This window comes from Folsomia candida, unplaced genomic scaffold (genome assembly GCF_002217175.1).
Source record: "Folsomia candida strain VU population unplaced genomic scaffold, ASM221717v1 Fcan01_Sc001, whole genome shotgun sequence".
In the NCBI taxonomy this organism is placed as follows: Eukaryota; Metazoa; Arthropoda; class Collembola; order Entomobryomorpha; family Isotomidae; genus Folsomia; species Folsomia candida.
Genome location: NW_019091193.1, coordinates 1,636,090 through 1,658,022, shown reverse-complemented (window position 1 = coordinate 1,658,022; position 21,933 = coordinate 1,636,090). Strand labels below are relative to the sequence as shown.

At 36.6% G+C, this 21,933-nt stretch overlaps 3 protein-coding genes across 9 annotated transcripts; all 3 read right to left on the bottom strand.

Annotated features, from left to right (window-relative positions):
- Positions 1 to 5,675: 5,675 nt before the first annotated feature.
- LOC110863486 (solute carrier family 23 member 2) lies at positions 5,676 to 11,146 on the bottom strand. Its single transcript, XM_022112806.2, has 12 exons — positions 10,654 to 11,146; positions 10,354 to 10,554; positions 9,123 to 9,486; positions 8,686 to 8,812; positions 8,499 to 8,619; positions 7,926 to 8,067; positions 7,705 to 7,818; positions 6,786 to 7,153; positions 6,375 to 6,460; positions 6,242 to 6,297; positions 5,986 to 6,094; positions 5,676 to 5,919 (listed from the first exon to the last, which is right to left on the bottom strand). The coding sequence occupies exons 1-12, from the start codon at positions 10,702 to 10,704 to the stop codon at positions 5,802 to 5,804; spliced, it is 1,857 nt and encodes a 618-aa protein (XP_021968498.1). The 5' UTR covers positions 10,705 to 11,146; the 3' UTR covers positions 5,676 to 5,801.
- Positions 11,147 to 13,428: 2,282 nt separating this feature from the next.
- LOC110856765 (zinc finger protein 37) lies at positions 13,429 to 17,673 on the bottom strand. Its single transcript, XM_022105312.2, has 9 exons — positions 17,626 to 17,673; positions 17,331 to 17,554; positions 17,131 to 17,254; positions 16,874 to 17,063; positions 16,671 to 16,796; positions 15,977 to 16,336; positions 14,976 to 15,257; positions 14,528 to 14,641; positions 13,429 to 14,458 (listed from the first exon to the last, which is right to left on the bottom strand). Exons 2-9 carry the CDS (start codon positions 17,543 to 17,545, stop codon positions 13,557 to 13,559), a joined length of 2,313 nt encoding a protein of 770 aa, XP_021961004.1. The 5' UTR covers positions 17,546 to 17,554; positions 17,626 to 17,673; the 3' UTR covers positions 13,429 to 13,556.
- A 238-nt stretch (positions 17,674 to 17,911) lies between these two features.
- On the bottom strand, positions 17,912 to 20,771 carry LOC110863502. Of its 7 annotated transcripts, none has more exons than XM_035846055.1 (4): positions 20,596 to 20,771; positions 19,614 to 19,660; positions 19,466 to 19,499; positions 17,912 to 19,225 (listed from the first exon to the last, which is right to left on the bottom strand). In XM_035846055.1, the coding sequence occupies exon 4, from the start codon at positions 19,188 to 19,190 to the stop codon at positions 18,213 to 18,215; it is 978 nt and encodes a 325-aa protein (XP_035701948.1). In that variant the 5' UTR covers positions 19,191 to 19,225; positions 19,466 to 19,499; positions 19,614 to 19,660; positions 20,596 to 20,771; the 3' UTR covers positions 17,912 to 18,212. The 7 variants fall into 7 exon arrangements, with proteins under 7 accessions (XP_035701948.1, XP_035701949.1, XP_021968527.1 ...); XM_035846056.1 differs by having other exon boundaries at positions 20,602 to 20,771; XM_022112835.2 differs by having other exon boundaries at positions 20,610 to 20,771.
- Positions 20,772 to 21,933: the final 1,162 nt, after the last annotated feature.

Sequence of the window (21,933 nt, the reverse complement as noted above, 5' to 3'; positions counted from 1 at the left end):
TAGTTGCGGCAACCGTTTGTTAGGTTAGTAGTAAAAATCAAATAAAACCCTTACAAGCCCAGTAAACCTAATAAAAACCATATCCAAAACCATACCATACTAAAACCATAACCAAAAACCTGTCAAACGAAAACCCTGGATTTCGTCCGAACCTTGTTTATGTTTTAGATTAGATTTAAATACCTTATGGAATCCTATGCATAAATACTTTTTTGATAAGATATTTAAGGGGAGGACAATCTCTTGAATTATTAATATATTGCACAATTTAAAATATGTCAGTTTTACTCTTTGCTAGCAACGAACGAATGGTGCAATCTGTAACTCTTGACACAAAATTAAGAAAGTAATCTCTTTGAATTCCATCCCTAATAGTGTCCACGGACCCAATTATTTCTAGATTGATGGAATTTGGCAAAAGGGCTGTCAACACTTTTCTTCTATATTTATTCTTCTCATTGTATTGCATTCGATATAGAAACTCTTTCGATCCCGTTGCCGCCGTGGAGATAAAACTAACTGTGAACCATTCTATTAAAAATGTCGCACCAATACACGTGCAAGACCCAACAGTCAGGAAAATTGAAATTCCCTCCTTATCGACAATTTGTTTGATAAACACCCAAATTGCAATGCTGCAGTATATAACAAGATAGAAATGATGCATGCAAGTCGAAATGCACTCTCTGGCAAGTTCGGAGTGAATTTTACACATTATACCAATACTCTTGTACATTTTGATTCCTTCCTCGAAACACATTCCACCACGAAATTTTCCATCACACCTGTTGGGTATCAGGAATAGTGTCCATCCATGAACAAATGCAATTCCAAACGCCGTTACCACCATGTTACACCCCAAGCCCGCGAATAGTATCAAAGCCCCCATCCATGTAAAAAATCCAACCGCAAGCAATCCCGCATAGTGAAGGAACACACCAACTGGACCTGGCATGAAGTATCCTCGAATCCGAACGACAGTACCGAAAATTGGATTAGAGTCTGAAAAGCTGGCAAATAAAACTATGACCGGCATAAAATAGTCAAGCCAGAAGTAGATATTTTTTGCCTAACGGCTAATTTGCAACAATGAGGTGTGGATGTCGTCATCGATTGAGTAGTTTTCGGTGCAGCCTATATCAATATTGATAGGGTATCACTTTTTTCTCAGTGTTATTATATTCTAAGAATTTCTCAGTTTTGTGTACCTGTGAATTGTTTATCCAGATTTGATGTGGCCTCAGCAATCTGTATAAGTTTAGATGCTTCCGAGTACCTCATTAGTACCCAACTGTACGGCACAAATGTCCATATGGACAATGTAAAAAGATAGGCCAGGATTATTGTTTGTCTGTCGTGTAGACCTTCTTCCACGGAAACTTTGAAGCTTTGGAATACTAAAAGTGGTAGGATGGGAAAGGTAAAGGAGGCATACACCATTTGGAAAAGACGGTATCCCCGCCCATTCCTGAAGGTTGCCCGCTTCGTTTCCTCATCCCACGAAATGAAGCGTGCTGTATAAAATGAGCTTCGTTGTATGATGTGGACAATATTGCGAAAATGGAGGACGTACAAGTCTTTAAACATTGGAGAAGTCGAGATATTCCACAGAGTAGTGCGATGTTAAAGCTTGGGTAAGTTTTTGTATTGTCATATACAACCATTTACAGGGTGGTAAAACACGTACGGGTTTGCTATTTCTACCATAGACATAATTAAATTTCCGTTCGTCTAGACGATAAAAAATGTGATGCCGCCTTTTACGTGTTTAAAATATCAAGAAAAATAGCCTCTACATATTTTCTGGAGGTGAACTATTTACTTCAATCATTTTGTTATGGTATATAGATACGTAATTTAGAAGGTCAGCCTTATTAAAGCTTTAGCCGCATTTCAAAACCATTCAGATTAACTCAATATACTTATATTTATGCAACCAGAAACTCATTGTCCGCCCTCGATTAAAACCCACACTTCCTTTTCCATATTTTAAACACTACTTTTTAAAAGTTACCTGATTATGCAAATGCCTTGTCGGAGGCTTATTTTTCTTTATACGTGCAAAAGTCAACATCTTCCGATAATCTTATTCCCGGTATATTTTGCATGATATTCATTCGCTAATCAAATTAAGGAATTCAGTGATATTGAATCGAATTGATGAAAAATAGTTACTACTAAATGTATTTGTCGTTGAATCCTTTTAACGAAACGGGATACATCATGATGCCATATTGTGTTTCTAAGGTGACCTACTACTAGCATACTTTCCAGGCTTGGGCAAGATACTTTATTTTAAGATACAAGATACAAGATAAAGATACTTTTGGAAAAAATCCAAGATACTAGATAAAGATTAATACTTTATTCTCTGTTTTTGCCACAGATACTTAGATACTAAGTAAAAGATACTTTTTAATATTTGTAAAGATACAAGATACAAGATACAGAGCCTAAGTGAGTAGCTGCGGGATGGGTAGTTTCCCCAGGGCCGGGCCCCGAAGGGGCCGGGCCATTCGGACTGACTTACAAATTTGCATAAAAAATTAAAATTTCTTTTAATATACTCCGTGTCAAAAGTAACTTAACAGTTTTTAAACTCGTCTAATATTCGAATTACTTCGTACAGACTAAAAGGCAAAATTTAGCAGAAATCCTTACTGTTTGTAAGAGTTAGTAATGCCATTTATAGCTTCTATTACCCTTTTGTGTCCGGTTGAGCGAATTATTTTGGGAGCATGAGAATTACGCTTTTTTCACACTTTCTCCGCAACCAATTTCAAAATTTCATACAAGTTACTCTGAAACCTTCTAGTTTTTTTGGCTCCTGACCTGGACTAGAGTATTGTTGTATGCAGGCATAGCAAGACAGTTCAATCCCATGAGTTTGAGGGACATTTGGATGGTTGTTTTGATTGGGAGCATATTTAGTACATATTTTCCCCTCCAAATTTCTCGCCACAATTTTCGCATAATGACACATTGATAAGTCCGGCCAAAATAGGACATCTGCTTTTTTCTAATGCTTATTGATGAAGAGTAATAATCCTTTTTTTACAAACTCCTGTACGTACACGTTGTGGTCATAAACCCCCCGGATACCTGGGGTTCCAAAATATTCCCAAAGTCATACTTGCCTAGAACCATTGAAGTATTTTTCGGACATTTAGTTATTTTCTTTAATTTCTGTTCATAATCCACTTCATTATGATCTATTGCATGAAAAAGGACGCCTCCAGGAAATTGGGATGGGTCAAAAGTGACCTAGATTTCACCGTCAATGATCAGAAATTTCTCCATGCATTTTCTTGCATTTTTAGCCAACCAGTTTTCTTCCATTTTTCTTGATCATTCACATAATTCTGAAATTTCTTGTCTGTATGAGCAGTGAAACCTAGTTTATGGGCTTCAATTCGGAACACGCTAGAAGGATAAATTTCTAACTATTTACCTGAATTGATAATGGATTTGGGAGCATGCATTATGAAACATGTACAAACCCAATATACGCTTTTGGGATAGGATTTCACGGGGGTGTGGCCTTCAATATGTTTAGTATTTGCTTCAGCAGCTTCCTCATACATTTCAATAGTGTGGTAGAGTGTGAATTTTGAAGTCCTGTACAGTGGCGGGGCTAGGATATTTTCAGACGTTGGCACAAGAAAAAAGTTATGAAAAATTACAGTATGCAATTTATTTAATGTTACGATTTTTAATTTCAAATTCAAATTCAATTTTCCCAAGAACAGTTAGACATTTATGTCAAAATTATTTAGATTTCCTGCAAACATGCGCCCCAATTATTGTACGTTCTTCTCAAAATATGAAGGTGGAGTCGAAATTTTTTTATTTCAACCACCAAATAAGTATTTTGGACTCACGAGCACGACTTGAGTCCTTCTTGAATTTCTAGCGGTTGTTTTTGAATTGGGAGTGGTTCGGGGGATCCACAATTCGCTCGACAACTTCTAAAAATATTTTTTGACACCAAAGTTCACCCTCAGAGGAAAAAAATAACTTTTTCGACCAAATCCAACTTACGCCCAATAAAAAAAATCACAGAAGCACGATGGCGGATGCAATCAACGTTTTTGAAATTTTTATGGGTAGTCTGGACTGATGGTGTGCCAGCACGATCCTTTTGCTGTTTTATTTGGCCTCAATCACAAAAGTGTGCTTAGCTGATCGAAGCTGAGCAATTCCATTTTTCAAACGCGTACCGCATGATCAGCGACCTTCCGCTTAGTTTTACTTGGCGTACACTTATGTAACCATGATTTCTCCTCACAGCTTAAAGACATAAGTCCAAGGTTAAATTTAAGGGCCATGGTCGTAGTTTTACTTCATTCGTTCATCTGTGAAGGAATTTTTCTTTGGATCCGGCATGGATTCGGACAAATTCAGTTTTCCACGCAGCACTATGGGCCAAATTTAATAAATTTTAATCCGTCAAACTTCAAATTTTAGCATTTTTGACATTTGTCTGCGTAATTTGTCTCGGCACAATTTATGCACGAACGCATAATTTCATCTCATGAGAGGATAATTTTTTAACGAAACGAAATCGTTGTTCTGTGCAGTAAAATTATCTATTACTATTTGATCTGATCAAGACGATGTTGCTTAAAAAAATACTTAATGATATACATATTTTACTTCAACTTTGCCTCTAGAGTAAAATTCACATAAACCGTCAAAATCGAGTGTACAAACCCAATCCGTATCGTTTATATGAAATAATTTTTCCCCGGCAGCATGCCAAGAAATTTGGGAACGATTTTTCCCGGTGGTGGCCGCACCAAAAATGATGTCGGCGTCTTTGGCGCACCGGCGAAAATCGGCAGCGTGGAGCTCTGATCAGAATTTTTTATCCCCAGGGCCGGGCCTGGCTCGCTTAGCCACTGACAAGATAAGATAAAGTATCTTAGATATTCAACAAGATACAAGATACTTTTGATTTTTTTAGATTGAAAAAAGGTAAAATTTCATATTTTTTGCCATTTAGGCATCCCCAGTAAGATGAAAGTCTTACTTAAAAGTAAGACTCAAAATTGAGTAGTAAGGCATTGAAAAACACCTTCCACTAGCAAAAATAACACATATGTTTTTACAATTACTACCTCATAAATCATAAGAAAGGCGAACTTTAGATGTCGCGGGTAACATATTTTGCAAAAAGTATCTTGTATCTTAAAAAGTATCTTAGATACTTTCATCTTGGTGGAAAATATCAGATACAAGATACAAATACAAGATACTCATTGAGAATTTTTCAGATACAAGATACAAGATAAATACTTTGCTGGGGCGGCTGGAAGATACAAGATACAAGTAGTATCTTGTATCTTGTATCTAGTATCTTGTATCTTAAAGTATCTATCTTGCCCAAGCCTGATACTTTCCCATTTGGACGGTAAAAACCGTTTTTCCCACTTTTTTCCTACTTACCGTGGGAAAATATAGTTTCGGAAGGGAAAACGAAACCCTGTATGTAAAATATGATTTCTGATGAAATTTTTTAAGGTTAGTAATAATGCATTACTAATGAATATCCCTTACTATTATGTATGTAGATGTCTATGTATGTACATAATATGTACGTAACGTATGTACAACATATGTACACGCGTATACTCTTAATTTAGAAAACAAGAAGTCTATACATTGTTATGGAATTAAACCTCAAAATTAAATCAAAAACTTTATTTCAATGTCATTTTTGTAATAAAATACATAAACCCATGCTTAACCAACACAAAATATTTTACATATCACATACTTTTTCAAATTGTTTATTATACTTATTCTTCTCTAGCTTCCCCACCGGCACATCGCTTTCCGAAAATCTGTCCCCAAATGCTAGATAACCTTGTGGGGTCATAAGTCGGAGAAATTGGGAGTAGAGTCATCCATTTTGCCCTTGAAAGTGGGATTTATTCATTGTAGTAAATTTGAATATGAAGACGTATTCATATATTTCCTTACTTGTTAATGTACCCCATGACGAGTGGGATGTCATACGTGGGGTCACCACTTATCGTGGCGGCTTCCTCAGCCAATTTCCGCCTAGCTAAGCCACGTTCAGCGTCAGAGCCTAGAATTTAAAAAAAAACAATAATTCAACATTTCAAGATCCATTAACTGACTTTGAAATTCATCAATTTAATTTAGTATTTAATCGTAATTTGATAATTGGAAAGATAAATTGTTTGAACTAAAACAAACGTGAGTATTTATTTACCAGGAACGGTGTTATCTAAAATGAATCCAGTAATACCTCCGACAAACATTCCGGTGCTGCAAGTTTTTAACAATTTTAAAAATATTTCGAAATTTAATTCCATTGAGAAAACTGAACAGTTTGAAATGCATACCTTAATAAAATCTGGAATATACTATCCATATCGGCCGAACCAGTCTGAATTGCAGTCGGATTTGCTTGAGCCCATTCTGAGACTGCCTAAATTTTTAATTAGCAAAAATTAGAAAATTTTACAATCAAGTGAAATTTGTTCAGATCTCTGAAATTCTGCACTTTACTATCACTGTTAGAAATCTGGTATAGTCACGCAGGATTGATTTCTCGATATTAAAGTTGCTACCGCTTGTTATTAAAATTATTCCGGTCCATAAAAATTTGTTACTGATACGGGAAACTTTAACACCGAGCTATTGGTATTACTTATCAAAATCACTTTGGTAGAGTCATATTTATATGAATACCGCTTGGTATTATATTAATACTGGATTTCTAAGAGTGCATTTAATTGCCATTAAGTACTTACCAATCCCCCAAAAATTGCGAACGCCACGATGAAAATATTTCTACTTGATTCCAAGCAAATTTCGGACAGCGTTCCGATCGCGACGGCGACCACGAGGGGGAACGTGTAGCAAAATAAACCCCCCAAAATCGGGTCTGGAATTGAAATAAAAAGCGCCCCCACTTTTCCCACCATCCCGAAAAGAATCATGATTGCTCCAGCGGTCACAATGACGCGACGTGAAGCCACCTTCGTAATCCCGATGGTGCCAATATTCATGGCGTAGGAGGTCGATCCATTACCCGAGCCCCAAAATCCGCTCAAAACACAGCCCAAGCCTTCCATGAATATCCCGCGATTGATCGCGTGCGCGGGAGGAACTGAGGCTTCTGTTAATGTCAAAAAGTTTTAATGTTATGTAGTAACATATTCAGAATGTTATTTATGTGACTAGGAAAGATGTTTACGAATTAATGACAATTTTGAATTAAAATTGAGCTTGTAATTTCAAATTAATAGCAATTCACCAATTTAATTGAGCAAATAGTGTAAAATTGCTTCACAAACTTTTTAAGCTTGAAAAAAATTAACCTTGGAGTTTTACAGAGTTTACGCAGTTTACTATGCAGGTTATGTACGAATGCAATATTGAGGCAAATCACGCAGTCATTTCATTGGTAACTTGTAAAATCCGTAAGTTTTGTAAAAATAATTTTGCAAACTTTTACACAATAAAAGGACTCCCTTGATCTGACGATGAGGAAGTTTACAAAAATTTGTAAGCTGATTTTCTTTGGAAATATTTGTAAGGGTTTGTTTCGTAAGAATACAGAATTATGGATTTTGCAATGTTACAAAGACTATGAATTGACTCGTAGTGAATTGAATTCCTATAATTCTGCATCTTTTGGATAGCTATGTAATTTTCTAAACGACTTACTCGCCACAATTGCGCAAGCATAGTAATCTCCAATGGACTCGATTGTCGAAGTCATCACGCCGCACAGGACGCCAATCACAGCACCAATTGACACCGTCGGCCAGCCCCATTGAACTAAAGTCACCAGTGACATCATGTCATTAGCTTGTTTATGGACCTCGCTATACATATCTAGCAAGATTCATGATGTGTCTACCAATAAATCATGAACTTGAACTTACAGGGGTACGGAACCCTAAACCAAGGGGCTTGGTCCAGGATTTTAATTTTGTAATCCGTCCTCGCAGGGTCACCTTTGGGAAGAGCGTCGCTAACGGTGAGAATTGCAGTCACACCCCAAACAAGAATTAGGGCGAGGAGGACCTGTTGAAAAGTTATGTGCATAAATTTTCACAAATACCTTAACTATAATTATTCTTTATTTATACATATTATGTAAAATGTAAAACTTCAAATGACAATTCTTCACTCGGTCATTTGCAACTCAATAAACGTTGCAAAATTCATAAACTTGGAAGCCTTACATTTACGTGTGTCACACAATTTCGCAAATCCAACGTTTCAACGTACATATGTAACTTTGCTACTTTTGCATAGATTTGCGAAATTTCACAAAACTTAATTTTCAGAAAATCAGTAGATCTTCATTTTTAAATTTTTCTATGGGCTGATTTAGGAAATTATTTGTTGAGTAAGTCCCAATGCAAAATTATGCATTGGCATGAGTACTCCTAAAGTTTGTACAATACTTACAAAATTACATAACAAACTACATATTTACCATGCCAACTTACTGGATAAACTTGGAATAACGGGAACTTTTTACGTCGTCCTTCAGCATCCCTTTTCCCGAACGGTAACCACACCTTGATTTCTTTTAAGTGTTGCGAAAACAGTATCAAGAGTCCCAACATGCTAAAAATTCATTTTTATTACAAACTTATTTTCTTGTAACTTTTACATCAGTAATTAATTTCTTACGCGAATCCAACCGCAGGATTTTTTCCCATTTGCACCGTCACATTTTTAAACAATGACAGCCCAATCATCCCAATTGCTGGCGCTACGGTAAGCGGCGTTATAAATTTCGTCAAATATCCAATTACACCTAAAAATCAGTAAAAAAAATCAATTAAAAATTTCCAAATCACATTTAAATTTGTCACCAAATCAGTGATAAACCAAAATTAGTTTAGTCTCAAAGTCTGTAAAATTTATAGTTACAAACGTCCAGTAATAAGCTAATTTTGTACCGAGTTATCTACAAATTTAGTAAACTTTGCGACAAAATTTTACCAATTGACTTTTTCATAACTGGTAACAATTTGCTTTAACCAAATTCAGATTTTCAACACCACCCTGGTTACAATTTCTCACCAGACAACTTTCAGAAACACATCATTTATTTTTTTACCTACCCGTAAAAGCGAAGATCATTTCGAACAAGGCCGCGAAAATGATGGCGCCTTGGATTTCGCGCATTCTGACTTGCCACAACTCGCGGCGCTCGTCGTCCCCCATCCCGCTGATGACCGCGTCGTCTGGACACTTCCACTGGGGGAGGTTCATGATGGCGAGGGAGGGTAACAGGTAGGAGAACGAGCCACCCTGCACAATTGGGAGCCGGGTACCCAGCGTGGTTTGGAAAATGGTGATAATCCCCGACATGAAGACGAGGGTGGAAATGATGTTGGCCTTATCGGGGTCGTCGTCCAGCATGCAAAGAGCCGGCGCCAGGATGACCGGACACGCAACCGTAGCGCCAATCATTTCCAAATAATGCTGAAAACATTTGAATTTCTTTAAATGTTGCATAATTTAAGGTATTTATGTATAATATAAAATCGGAGATTTGTTGAGGAAATCCATGAATTCGTTGGCAACATTGCATACATAATCCGTTATTAACTCTGTAAACTTGCAAACTTTTTGCAAAAATTTACAAATATTTCCAAAGAAAAGTAGTTTTTATATGCTCAGACGAAAGGCGTCTATCTATTTAAAAAAAGTTTGTAAAATTATTTTATACAACTCGTAGCTTTGCAAGGACAGCTTGGTGAATTGTCTCATTGTTACGTAAATTATTCTTTAATGGTTTCATAATTTATGCAAATTAAGATGAACAGAATGTGCATAAATTTATCCCACCAATTAAAAAATAAGGTACTTCCGAAGTGGACCACCATGCTACCATGCACCATGAAAATCAACGAAAACCATGGGATAATTGTCTTAATTGTGCGTCTCTCGCTATAGAAACTTTGTGGCTTTACTTAATTGACTTAACAATTCGGGAGTCATTAAGATAATTAAAACCTGAATTGTGCATTGAAAACACAAAATCGCATACATCAATCAAATTCCTTTGTTTGTTCAAATGACGTATGAATGAGTGAATGAGTGAAACATCAAATATCATGTGCAATTTTTTCGCAAATTTTTCCAAATTTGCATAAACCTCTCATCACTATCATCATCGCTTATTCGTTTGTGTTCGAATGATGTATTGATGGATGAAATATAAAATGCATTCCTACATAGGTAAATACGCTTATCATGCATGTTTACACATGTGCAATTTTTCGCTATTTTTTGCAAATTTTGCCAAATTTACATAACCCTCCCAAATCCTGTTAATTACATATTCACCTGCAATCCCAGCGTTAAGCACATGTACCAAGGTGGCTTATCATCCATCGCGTATAACAACGGGTTTTCTAACTCCATCTTCTCCGATACCACCGACGCCGTCGTCGTGTTGTGGTTATTATGATTTTCATGCAGTTCCAACACTGCATGGTTCCCTTTATCTCGACCATTTCGCACTCCACGTGGTTCTGCTTCGTCCCCCTTGGATAAAAAAAATAACAAATTAAATTATTTTTTCGCAATTCGCAATTTTTTTGCGAATAATACATTATATGAAACTTATCAAGTATTTTGTCTTACAGCTCCCCTATACATGTCCCCATTACTCCCAGTGAACCCCCTGTTGTCCATGATCCAATGGTATCTGTACTAATTTAAAGGCACTTATGCAAATGTTGTGTAAGGTCCTGAACTCCAAACTATTTAAATTTGATCCTATTTTCGCAAAATTTTTCCAATTTCCACCATCACGCACAAACTGACAACGAAAGAAAACAATAGAATAACTTGACCTTAACAAAGATTGCAGTGAACTGGTTTACATAAGAATTCTGCTTTCGGTTACATACATACGACCAACTCTAGTTTTGGTTACATAACTCGGTTCAGATTAAGAATACATCACGTATCACAGCACCCACACGAATTACTTAAACTGACTGCACGCCACGGAATACATATTCAGGTACAAAACTTGCTTTATAAAATCCTTGTCAGAATGGAATTCAATCCAATCCTGTGAAAAAGTTGGTAAAGTAAAAAGTATTTTATTAACTGTGCTGATTGACGAGTTGGTAAGGCGGTTGCTGGTGTTTTATATATTTTAATGGCTAAATGAACTCGTTAAAAAATTACAGAAAGAATGTTTCGTTGCATGCATTCATAAAAAAAATCATGGAACAGGTTTCACAAGAATGGCATTTCATTTCATTTCATAACGCGTCTCGACTGTGGTGGGTATTTGTATTTAAGGGCGACGACAATTTTTGCACACAGTGTCAGCAAGGTGATTAAAATAATGAGGATAAAATACTATTAATGAGGAGGATAGTCTGCGTGTATTTGTTTGTTTAGTTTCATGGAAGAAGAAGTACTAGGGCATGACGGGCAAGGATGAGGATGCGTCTTAATTACGATATGATATCGTATTAAAGGATATGTACATACGAGTAGGTATGTGTAACCTTGTTTTGTTCGTATTTATGTGGCAATATGTGGCTGGAATTTGTGAGATTTATCCTTGTTTCAAGAATAAAATGGAGACAGGCAGGGTTCATGAAACCGTAGGTTGTGTTCTAAATACATACTTATTTACATATAATGCAAGATGTATTTATAAATACATAGGTACCTACATATATACGTATTGGGGAAGCTGTGCAAAAATGTTTACACTGTACAAATATATGCCAATTTGTAAATTGCAAAATTATTTTACAAATCGTGGTAATTTTATTATGCTATATTTTATTTTGGGCATACATATGTACTCAACCCACGTCGACTACTCACTTACTCATACGTAAGTACAATTAAGTAGAGCGGGTCTTATATATACCCGATCACTTTTTATTTCGGTATCAAAATGGTCAAAAACAAGTTTTGAAATCTGAAATTATTGTGGAATAAGGTAAATATATCTGGCTACGTGTCCCTAAAATGTCATAAGTTTTCCTCCAAAGCAAAATTTCCTAGACCATTTCAAAACGACTAAGTCGGGAAATAAGTTTTTGTAAGTCCCAAAACTTGCTTGACATTGTCTCGTTGAAGGCCTGACTACATTTTAACGAGAGGGATGTGGCCGTGCAAAAATTAGGACATACATAAAAAAGTATGGAGAATCCGAAAATGTCAACCCCAAATACGCAGGATGAGAAAAAATAATCATTTCGACTCCTCCGAAAATGAAAAACGAAAAATTTGTTTAAGAAAATTCTCCATCCACGTCGGTGCCTGATGCGGCATGCGGCCATGAAGTCAAAGATTAATACAAACCACTTGTATCATATTAAGGCCTATAAAATGGGGGTCAAAGCGTATGCAAAGAAATCTTCAGCAAAACAAAGGGGGACTGAAGAAAAAATAGTAGTCGCATGACCTCCCAAGCTTTACAACAAAATCTCACCAAAAAAGTTGATCACTGACGACGAGTCCTACCTTCTTAAAAACGTAACAGAAACTCCGGGAAGGCAATTTTTCATGGGAAATATATCTCCCAACTGAAAACCGTGCAGAAATTCAAATGTTTTCTCAAAAAACCTCAGGTTTGGTTGACGTTCGGGCAATTTGGGCACGTTTCCGACCCCTCAGTTAAAAAGGGCTGTGAGGAGGTACAAGTTTGTTTTCGGGAATGGTGGATAGACCGTCTGATTCCTTTCATCAAGGAGTATTATTAAATAGAAAATGTAATTTTTAGACCGACCTTGGACCATTCCACAATCCAACAACTATCAAGCAAGAAATAAAAAAAAATTCAGTTTGGCGTCCCTGGAATGGAATGGAAATGAAATGGAAACCCTACATATATCCCTCATCTTCGGTCAATAAAAAAATGTGACCTTTATGTAAGAAGCAATACTTCTAGCTTTGGGAAACAGTCGATACTTTAAGAAAATTTTGGTTCCGGTTGCAGAAAATTAACAATGAAGTTGCAAAGTTATCCAAAAAATCAGTAACGGCGGGTGTGAAGAAAAAAGTTAAATGCAAAGTGGATAATGGATTAAAGTCCTAATTGTTCCTGGATATGTTTGGCTAGATATATTTTTAGTATTTTACAGAAATTTGAGATTTCAAAACTTATTTTTGACAATTTTAAGGCCGCAGTTGCAAGTGATCGGGTATATATAAGACCCGCTCTATGTTCATACATATATGTAAATGAATATATGTGTGTTTTTCAGTAGATTTTGCAAAAAAAAATAATTAAAAAATAATGTCACTGATGATAATGTCACACATGCTATGCGACATTCATATGTATAAAAACTTACTACGAATGTATACATATTTATGTAACATGCACAACAGTTACTCATACACGCAGACACGCATGAATTAAATTAGACAGATACATCATTATTATTAAACACAAATATTTATTAATTCAAAACATTAGACATTACTATTATAACTTCCATTTTGTATAAAACCCTACAAACTAGTGTAAAACCTATGAAAATAATGCCCAATAATTCTGAACCTCCTCACAGCAAGCTTCCTCCACCCACTTGCTGCCCACCCGGCCCCATACTCTCCCCGACATAAGCTTCCGCCTGCTCCTGCATTTGATGCACCTGTCTCGCCTTGCAGTACCGCTTATGCGACGCCAAATGCGGCAACTCTGCACACCCTTTGCCACAATATTCGCAGCGAAACTGCAAATTTTTCTGCACCGGGGCGCCCCCAATTCCATCCAAACCTGCCCCATGGATCTTCTCATGCCGCACCAACTTCCTCTTGGAGGCGAAATCCTTCCCACAAGTTTTGCACACGAAGGGCCGCTCCCCCGTGTGCGACCTGACATGAATCGTCAACCGCTCCTTGAATCGGAACGTCTGGGGGCAGAAGTCGCAGGAAAATGGTTTTTCCCCCGTGTGAGCCCTCATATGAATTCTTTTATGACTCTCCTGTAGAAATCCGAGCCCACAAACTTCACACGAAATGGGATACTGTTTAAGGTGCACGGCTTTGTGATGATTTTTCAAATTGGTCGGATTTGTAAACGTCTTGTCGCACTGGGTACACTTGAAGGATTCCAAGTTCAGTTCGGGGTGCGTGGTTTGATGGTATTTGAGAAACGTGGGTTGTGAAAAGGACTGAGCGCAGATTTCGCACACGTAGTTCTTCTCTTTGGTGTGGGTGACGATGTGTGTGGCGAGACGGTGGGGGCGGAAGAAGCATTTTTCGCAGTAATCGCACTTGATGGGGGGCACGGTCCAGTGGTACTTTTCGATGTGGCGTTCCCGGAATAGGGTGGAGATGAAGGATTCGGAACAGTGGTCGCAGGCGAAGGGTTTTTCGCCCGTGTGGGTGCGACGGTGGATGGCGAGCTCGTTCCCGTTGCGGTACTTTTCTCCGCAGAATTCGCACACGTGTTTTTTCCCGTCTGGAAAAGAATGATGAAATTATTGAAGAATTTGGTAGGTAGCGAAATTATGGAAGGACAAAATTGTACCGTAAGTGCCACGTTTTTTGGGAGTAATTCCATGAGCGTCGAACCAATGGGATTTAAGGATTTTTTTGCGGGGGTAGACTTTATCGCAGTGTTCGCATGGATACTTTTTCCCACCTGCAATAAAAAGCAGTATACCATTAATTGATTTAGTTGTAACTTTGATATTTTGTGCAGCAATACAATTAGGGAGAAAGTTTTTGAATTAATAAATTTTCCACAATACTCGAAACTATGGAGCCCCATAGAACAAATTGTAAATTTTATGCCTAATTTAAAACAATCTATTATTTTGCAATATTTTTTCATGCATTGTTTCAGTTGTTGCAACTTTTATATCTTATTACTTCAATGAAATCAATCTAAAAATTAGTAATGTCAAAAGTTTCTGAATAAAATTTGTAAAGAGTTACGACTTATTTTGTGCAAAAATAAATATTCATCGGTATACTTTTTCTAAGCCTTTCATTTTCCTCCCAACCAGGTGCGTGTTTGTTTGTGAAGTGTTTGTCTCTTTGTTCTTCTGTCCTAAACATTCTGGGACAATCTATTTGCGTACAACTGATTGTATTTCGATTTTTGACTCTCTTTTCTTTCTTCATTCTTGGAAAGAGAAGTAGGTCATTGTTTTCTTCATCGCCACTGGATTTAGATTCTTCAGAGTCAGAAGAACTGCCATCTCCAGAAGAAAGTGGGTCAGCTACAAAGTCATCTTCTGATCCGGAATCCGAGTCTGGAAAAAAAATCAGGAAATTATTTATCTGCATTGGCGAACCAAGCTTTGTATTAATAACTGTGTAAAATTTAAAATGGAAACGTTGTAATTAGATAAATTTTTAGGAAACTAAAAATGTGCACAATTCTGTGACGCGATTTAGCTTGGGGATTTTTGTAAAGCTTTATAACTTGGAAATTTTTAGATAAATGCAATTTAATTTATAAAAATGACGTACGTACAAATTTAAAGTCAAATTATTTCAATCTGAGGCTTCGCAACGTTACATAAAATGGGGTTAATTTCACTTGTTTAAAAGTTACCAGATTGACAAAAATGTTGTCCACATTAAGGGAATTAGTTAATAGTGTGTTAACTAATTATACAAATTAGATGTAAATATTTCATTAATAGCTGGAGGGATTTTTGTAAACTTGAGAAGTTTACAAAGTTAATGCAATTACAAATTATTGTATTAATTCTATTTATGCAATAGTTGTAAAGTTCACAAAAAATGTGTCCAAACTTTACAACTATTGGATAACTATAATTAATACACGAATTTGTAACTGCATTAACTTTGCAAAGTTCTCAAGTTTACCGAAACCTCGAAGCTAATTATTTAAATATTTATGTATTTACTTAACATAATTTGTAAGGTCAGTTACATTAAATAAATCTCTTACATTGAATACAATTAAATAATTAATTATCATGTTTAATTAATCTCTTCTTACATTCCACTTCTAAAAGTTCTCTTTCATCCTTCACCCTTAACAAGTCTTTCTCTTCCCCCTCCTCCGGGTCACTTTCCACACCCATCAACAATTGCTTATAGTCCGGCCTATTAACTCGTCTTCCCGACTGGGTGCGGATCACGGTGGGGTCATCATCCTGATTAGTTTCCTTCTTGACATCCACACTCGCATCCGCCTCTGGCCCAATTTGCATGTCATCCTGTTCGGGAATGTTCTCGAGGAGGGACTTTATCGGCTTTTGCACACATCTCTTCTTCTTCGGGATGTACGATGACGTCGGACTGGTAGAGGCTCGTTTGGGCGTGATGCCTCCCTCCGTCTTGGACTTCCTGGGTTTTTCTGTACAATAATGATTGGTTGAATAAGCATTGGGTGTACTCATGACAGCATCGCAACTCAATTAGGAAATTTGCAAAGGTAACAAAATATGGGTCGTGAAATATGATTTTGCAAAGTTATCAACACCCTTGTCATATAATTTTGAATTTGTTTACATGGTTTGCAAAAAATTTCGAAATATAAATTTTGTGAATACAAGTCCTACAATTTTCTATCAAAAGTTTTGCGAAATCTAATTTAGCAAAAATTTTGTAAGTTATCTTGATTTGCGAAGGTTCTCCTGAGTACGCCCATTATAACCTAAATTATGGGTTTTAACAGAAAATGGCCCTACTTTTTGCACGTTTAGGCGGTGAACCTTTAAGATCCAAATCGTGCCAGCCTTGTGAAGGGAATATCATCACATCTGCTAAAAAGTCATCATTCTCCGCGTCCGACTCTGCTTCAGCCTTGACCAGGACTACATAGAAATTGGGTCATAATTTTATTTTAATATAAATCTCAAATTCAAATTAATCCACAACTTAACTAACTAACCTTCGTCACCAGGTAAGCATTCAAACTCTCTCTCTCTCCCTATGATGTCGGCCTTCTTTTTACTAATAACAACCGCAGTTCGGACACGATCGGATATTTCGAGTTCATTTAGTTTAGATATATCTATATCTGTAGGGTTCTTATCCTCTCCTTCTTTCCTGACCCAAGTGTCTTCTACTACGTCCAAAACCTATGTATCAACAAATTACCATTAAAAACGGATGATTAAAAACAATTAAAAACAATTATTAACTAACTCGTTTCCTATATCCGTCTAATTTTGATTGAAAAGCATCAATCTGTACGCGAAGTTCTCTCGCCTCGTCCACAATGATTGAGCACTCGTCACAAAAAGATATCCATGTCGATGGGGAGCCTTTGCTGTTGAATGAAATCAAAATTTCAAATTTATTTACATAAATTTCGCACATGTATTTGGCACATTTGCTTGCGAAACCTTTTCAACAAATCCGCCAGGACTAGGAGGCTTGCACCCTTGTTTCTGAAAATGTCCCCCCTTCGTGCCCCCAATTGGAGGAGAAATTCCTTTGGGAGCAAATCCGTGAGGAAAAAGACGACTGTTAAGTCCTCGTCAGGTGGAGGATCGCTACTTTTTCCCTTCACTTTCGCCGTGCAAATGACACATCCAGTCGTAGTAGTGGCTTCCTCCATTTCGGAAAACTAAAAAAATTTAAAATTATTATTTTTTTGATTACAAATTAAAATCAAAAGAAATCAAAAATATTGTTTACTTTGACGAGATGCTGGAAATCAGGTGAAGTTTGCGGGGTTTAGTGGACATGTGCAATGTGAAACTGGAAGTGATGATGCCATACGACCAGGGGCCGTGCAAGTGCGACATGGTCACGAAGATAAGGTATTTTGACTTATCTGCTAGTTTATGTGAGGGGATAACTGTAATTTTTGAGTGAGAGTACTGAATGTCAAGTTTTTGAAATTTATGCTCCCGTAACAATTATCGTTCCCATACTGGATTAAATTATTTGTGACGAATATTTCATGAAGAATTATGTATCGTAATTTTCAAAATTCGTAACTTTTTATTACACATCGAATAGACGAATTAATGTTAAAAATTTGTATCAAGAGTTAACAAATCATCACAAATTATTTAGTAAATTAGATAAAATTCATTGCATTTAAATATTCACATACATAAAGAATGACTCCAGTTTATTATTATTAAACTTATCATAATTTTGTACCCTTTCGTTATAAATGGCATTGATTGATCATTTGGTTTTCTAAATATTTAATAAGAACCCAACAATAAGCACGCTTTAATTCTCAGTTCATTTTAAAACTCATCCCTTGACCCTCACGTCTCATAAACTTTGACCTTCGTAGTAATCTGAGATCTGCAAATCGCACACACCTTCACGGTCCCGACGCATTTCGCACAATACGAATAATGTCCACATGGCAGCAACAAGTACTGTTTTTTCCGCTCGAGACAAATGACACATTCCTCCCCGACCCCGCCCGCCGCCCCGCCTTCTTCTTCTCCTCCTTCTTCCGGCGCCGTGGGAAGCTCACTCGTCGTTGTCGTCGTCACCTCATTTGCACCCTCACACTCCGAAATGTTCAACTTATTCGCAAACTCTGTCGAAGTTGACGCCATGGCTTCCTCTTCTTCAAAGAATTTCCCCTTCGTCACACCCCCCGGATGGGTGACTAGGTCGAGACAGGACGCACAGGGGCACCCACTTCCCCCCTGACCAATTCCACCACACCGTTCGCCACACTCGCCGCCACATCGACACTCCATCTTCCTCTTGCCGCAATAATATAGATCGCACCATTTCATCCCTACGACGCCGACGCCTTGTCCGACCCCTTTGCGACACAGGGCGCCATCCCGATTCACCCGAAGACCGACGAGGCCTATGCAGGAGTGACACGGACACCCGCTTAAGGGTCCACATTGACCGTCACAGGTCCCACAGCGACATTGCATCTTCCATTTTCCACAGTAGAATAGATTTTCTGGCGGCATCGTGGTGTCACCTCCATCGCCCAGGGCTCCCCCAGGTTTGGCCAGGTCACCGGACGAGTTAACCTTCCAGCCGAGTATGGCGACACAGTCGGAACAAGGACAGCCATCCGTGGGGCCGCAGAATTTGGTGGGGCAGCCGCCACATCGACATGGATTGAGGGGGAGGCCGCAATAGTAGAGGGAGGAGGCGGGTTGGCCAGTGTCACCGGTGGGGACAGGTCCAGTACCAAGTTTGGCTTTATGGCCGGATTTGTTGGTCGTTTTCTTGGGTAGTTTCGTGCTACTGGTGTGGGTCAACATTATTATTCCTGGGGGAGAAGACGGTTGGTGATTATCTGAGGAACAAAATATGTAATTCATTTTTCATCCGCAATTTTGGAAATTTTAAGAAGAGAAAGTATAATTATAATAGTAGTTCTTTAACCACTAATTAATGTCAAGTTGCAAAATTACGTTTAAGTTACAAGTTACAACTTGAACGCTAAAGTTATTGCTTTACCGGTTTTAAATATTAATGTGTAATAAGTTATTTAATACTAATGACAACTATGTACCGTTACTGGAATGGTACTTACGTTTATGATCCGTATTCCTTTTTAGATTTCAAATCTGGAATAAACAACAAATACAATTTAATTTACATAACTTAATAAATAATATGTAATAGTTACCTTTGAAATTAAGTCGTAATACGTAAGTTATATTTTTTACGAGAAAACTTACCAAAAATTGTACAAAATGAAATCGGAATGATTTGTTTGTTCACTAGGCTGGAGAAAGTATACAGTCTTTTACTTGCTAGTTTCCAGGGTTGGCCAAGATACTTTGTTTCAAAGATACAAGATACAAGATACAAAATATTTGAACGAAACCTTAAGATACAAGATACTAAATACAAATAATTAGAGTTACACAAGATACAAGATACAAGATAGATTTTATCTGCTGTGATCCCAGATACAAGATACAAGATATTTATTTGAAATAATTTTTTCAAGATACAAGATAAATTATTCGGAGCTTGCAAAAAACATGAAATAACGAAGCACAACTTGATTTTTTGTATTGTAGCCGAGTAACTTGTTAATAATGATAGTATAGACTCGTAACTTGCATTGTAATTTATAATGCAAGTCCTCACCCTCTGTTTACAATTTATAAACAAATATGAGGATTTCATCTGTGGTGACCCATACTGATTTTTTAAAATTATTCTATGGAGCTGAAATTATTCTTACCAGTATATTCAGTTGAAATTAGGAATAATTGCTCTAATGGTGGTACAAATTAGGAATATAATGCAAATTACAAAATTTGACCACGTGCGAGGGTTTATTTACTGTGGATAAATAAATATTACGACGTTATATAACAGAACCTTGCGTCCGAGGTTTTTAAATCTTCATAATTCCAAGTTTTAATACTACCAAATATGCAAGTTTCCCGGTTTTTCACTAAAAAAAGTATCTTGTATCTTGACTAGTATTTCAAATAAAATATGGTTGAAATAAATTCTCCAGATACAAGATACAAGATACAAAATACTTTTGCGAAACCTTCAGATACAAGATAAAAGATAAGATAAACTCCGTTACACAAGATACAAGATAAAAGATATATCTTGTATCTTGTATCTGATATCTTGTATCTTGTTAAATTATCTTGGCCAACCCTGCTAGTTTCCTTGTTTAATAAATATGTATACACTTAAAATTTTACTTTTAGTTTGGCTTTTGTCTGATAAATTTGTGTGATGAAGTCAGCTGAGGAGTTTATTTTACGTCAAACATCAAATCGTCACGTTGTTGGGCAGCAGCAGTAGTACGCATTAGTTCAATAGAGAGAAAGTGAGAAAGAAAGTGACTCACTCATCCTCAGCAACACGTGCACGTCTCTTTTTACCTATGACCAGAGGACGGATATGTATTTACACATTTGGCAACTTTTATGACAACCAACGGTCAAGCTTTGTGGGTGGGTCACCCTTCCTCAACTTTCATAAATCGCAAAAATTTGAACTTTTAAATATTTATAGATTTCCCGAAAAAACCAAGCATTATTTTCAAAGATTTCAATTTTGTGAAAATTATTATTTTTTTATAATTTTTTTATACATATCTTGGCATTTTTTCGTAAATATTGAATATGGTATATATTTATATTTCCGCCAGGATTTTTCGTAAATGCATAACCGACCTGTGCATTTATTACCCTACGCTGCAAATATACATCTAACGCTGTACAATATTGCCATTTGTATATGCGTTTAATTATCGTTAGTTACCATTAGTTGGATGAGTACAAGATGAGCAACTCTTCTAAATATATTATACACATGACGTCAAAGTCAAAGTATCAATAATGTTCTGTTTTAACGAAGGATTATTTCATGCATTACTAAATGCATTAGCCTGAACATGTACACGGAACCATGCAGTATTTTGCCGTGAAATTGACGCAATGTCATGTTCGTGAATAACTAGAAATATTAAAATACTGCAGTGGATACATAAATACCTAGGATAGCTTTTCTTTCACCGTGTTATGTATACATGCAAATGTATACAAATTTCATGTTTCAAGGTTATAATTTGTATCATACATACATATTTACATATGATGAACATAAGCATTTATAAAGTGCTTATACAGTGTTAATGGTCACATATAATTTTATGGATTAATCCATACTAAAACTAATTAGTTTTAAGCTAATCCTTATTTGCTCAAATGATTAATTTGAGCAATTACGACGGAAGCTTATGTATTTACATAAATTACGGACAAATTTATCAAAATTTCGTAACCGTTGTAACTTATTTTACGATATGGAGATTCTCCATTGGAGAATACTAAAGATATGAAGAAATAATGAATACCCTCTTTGTTTATGTATGTACCAATGTAAACGACTTATGTAGTTATGTATGTATGTACAGGGTGCATAAACTTTTTTGTTGTCCGTGGTTTCTCCTAAGGGGGTGATGCAAGCATGAATTTTTTTCAAAAAAATTAAAAGTTCGGGAATTGCATGCGATTTTGC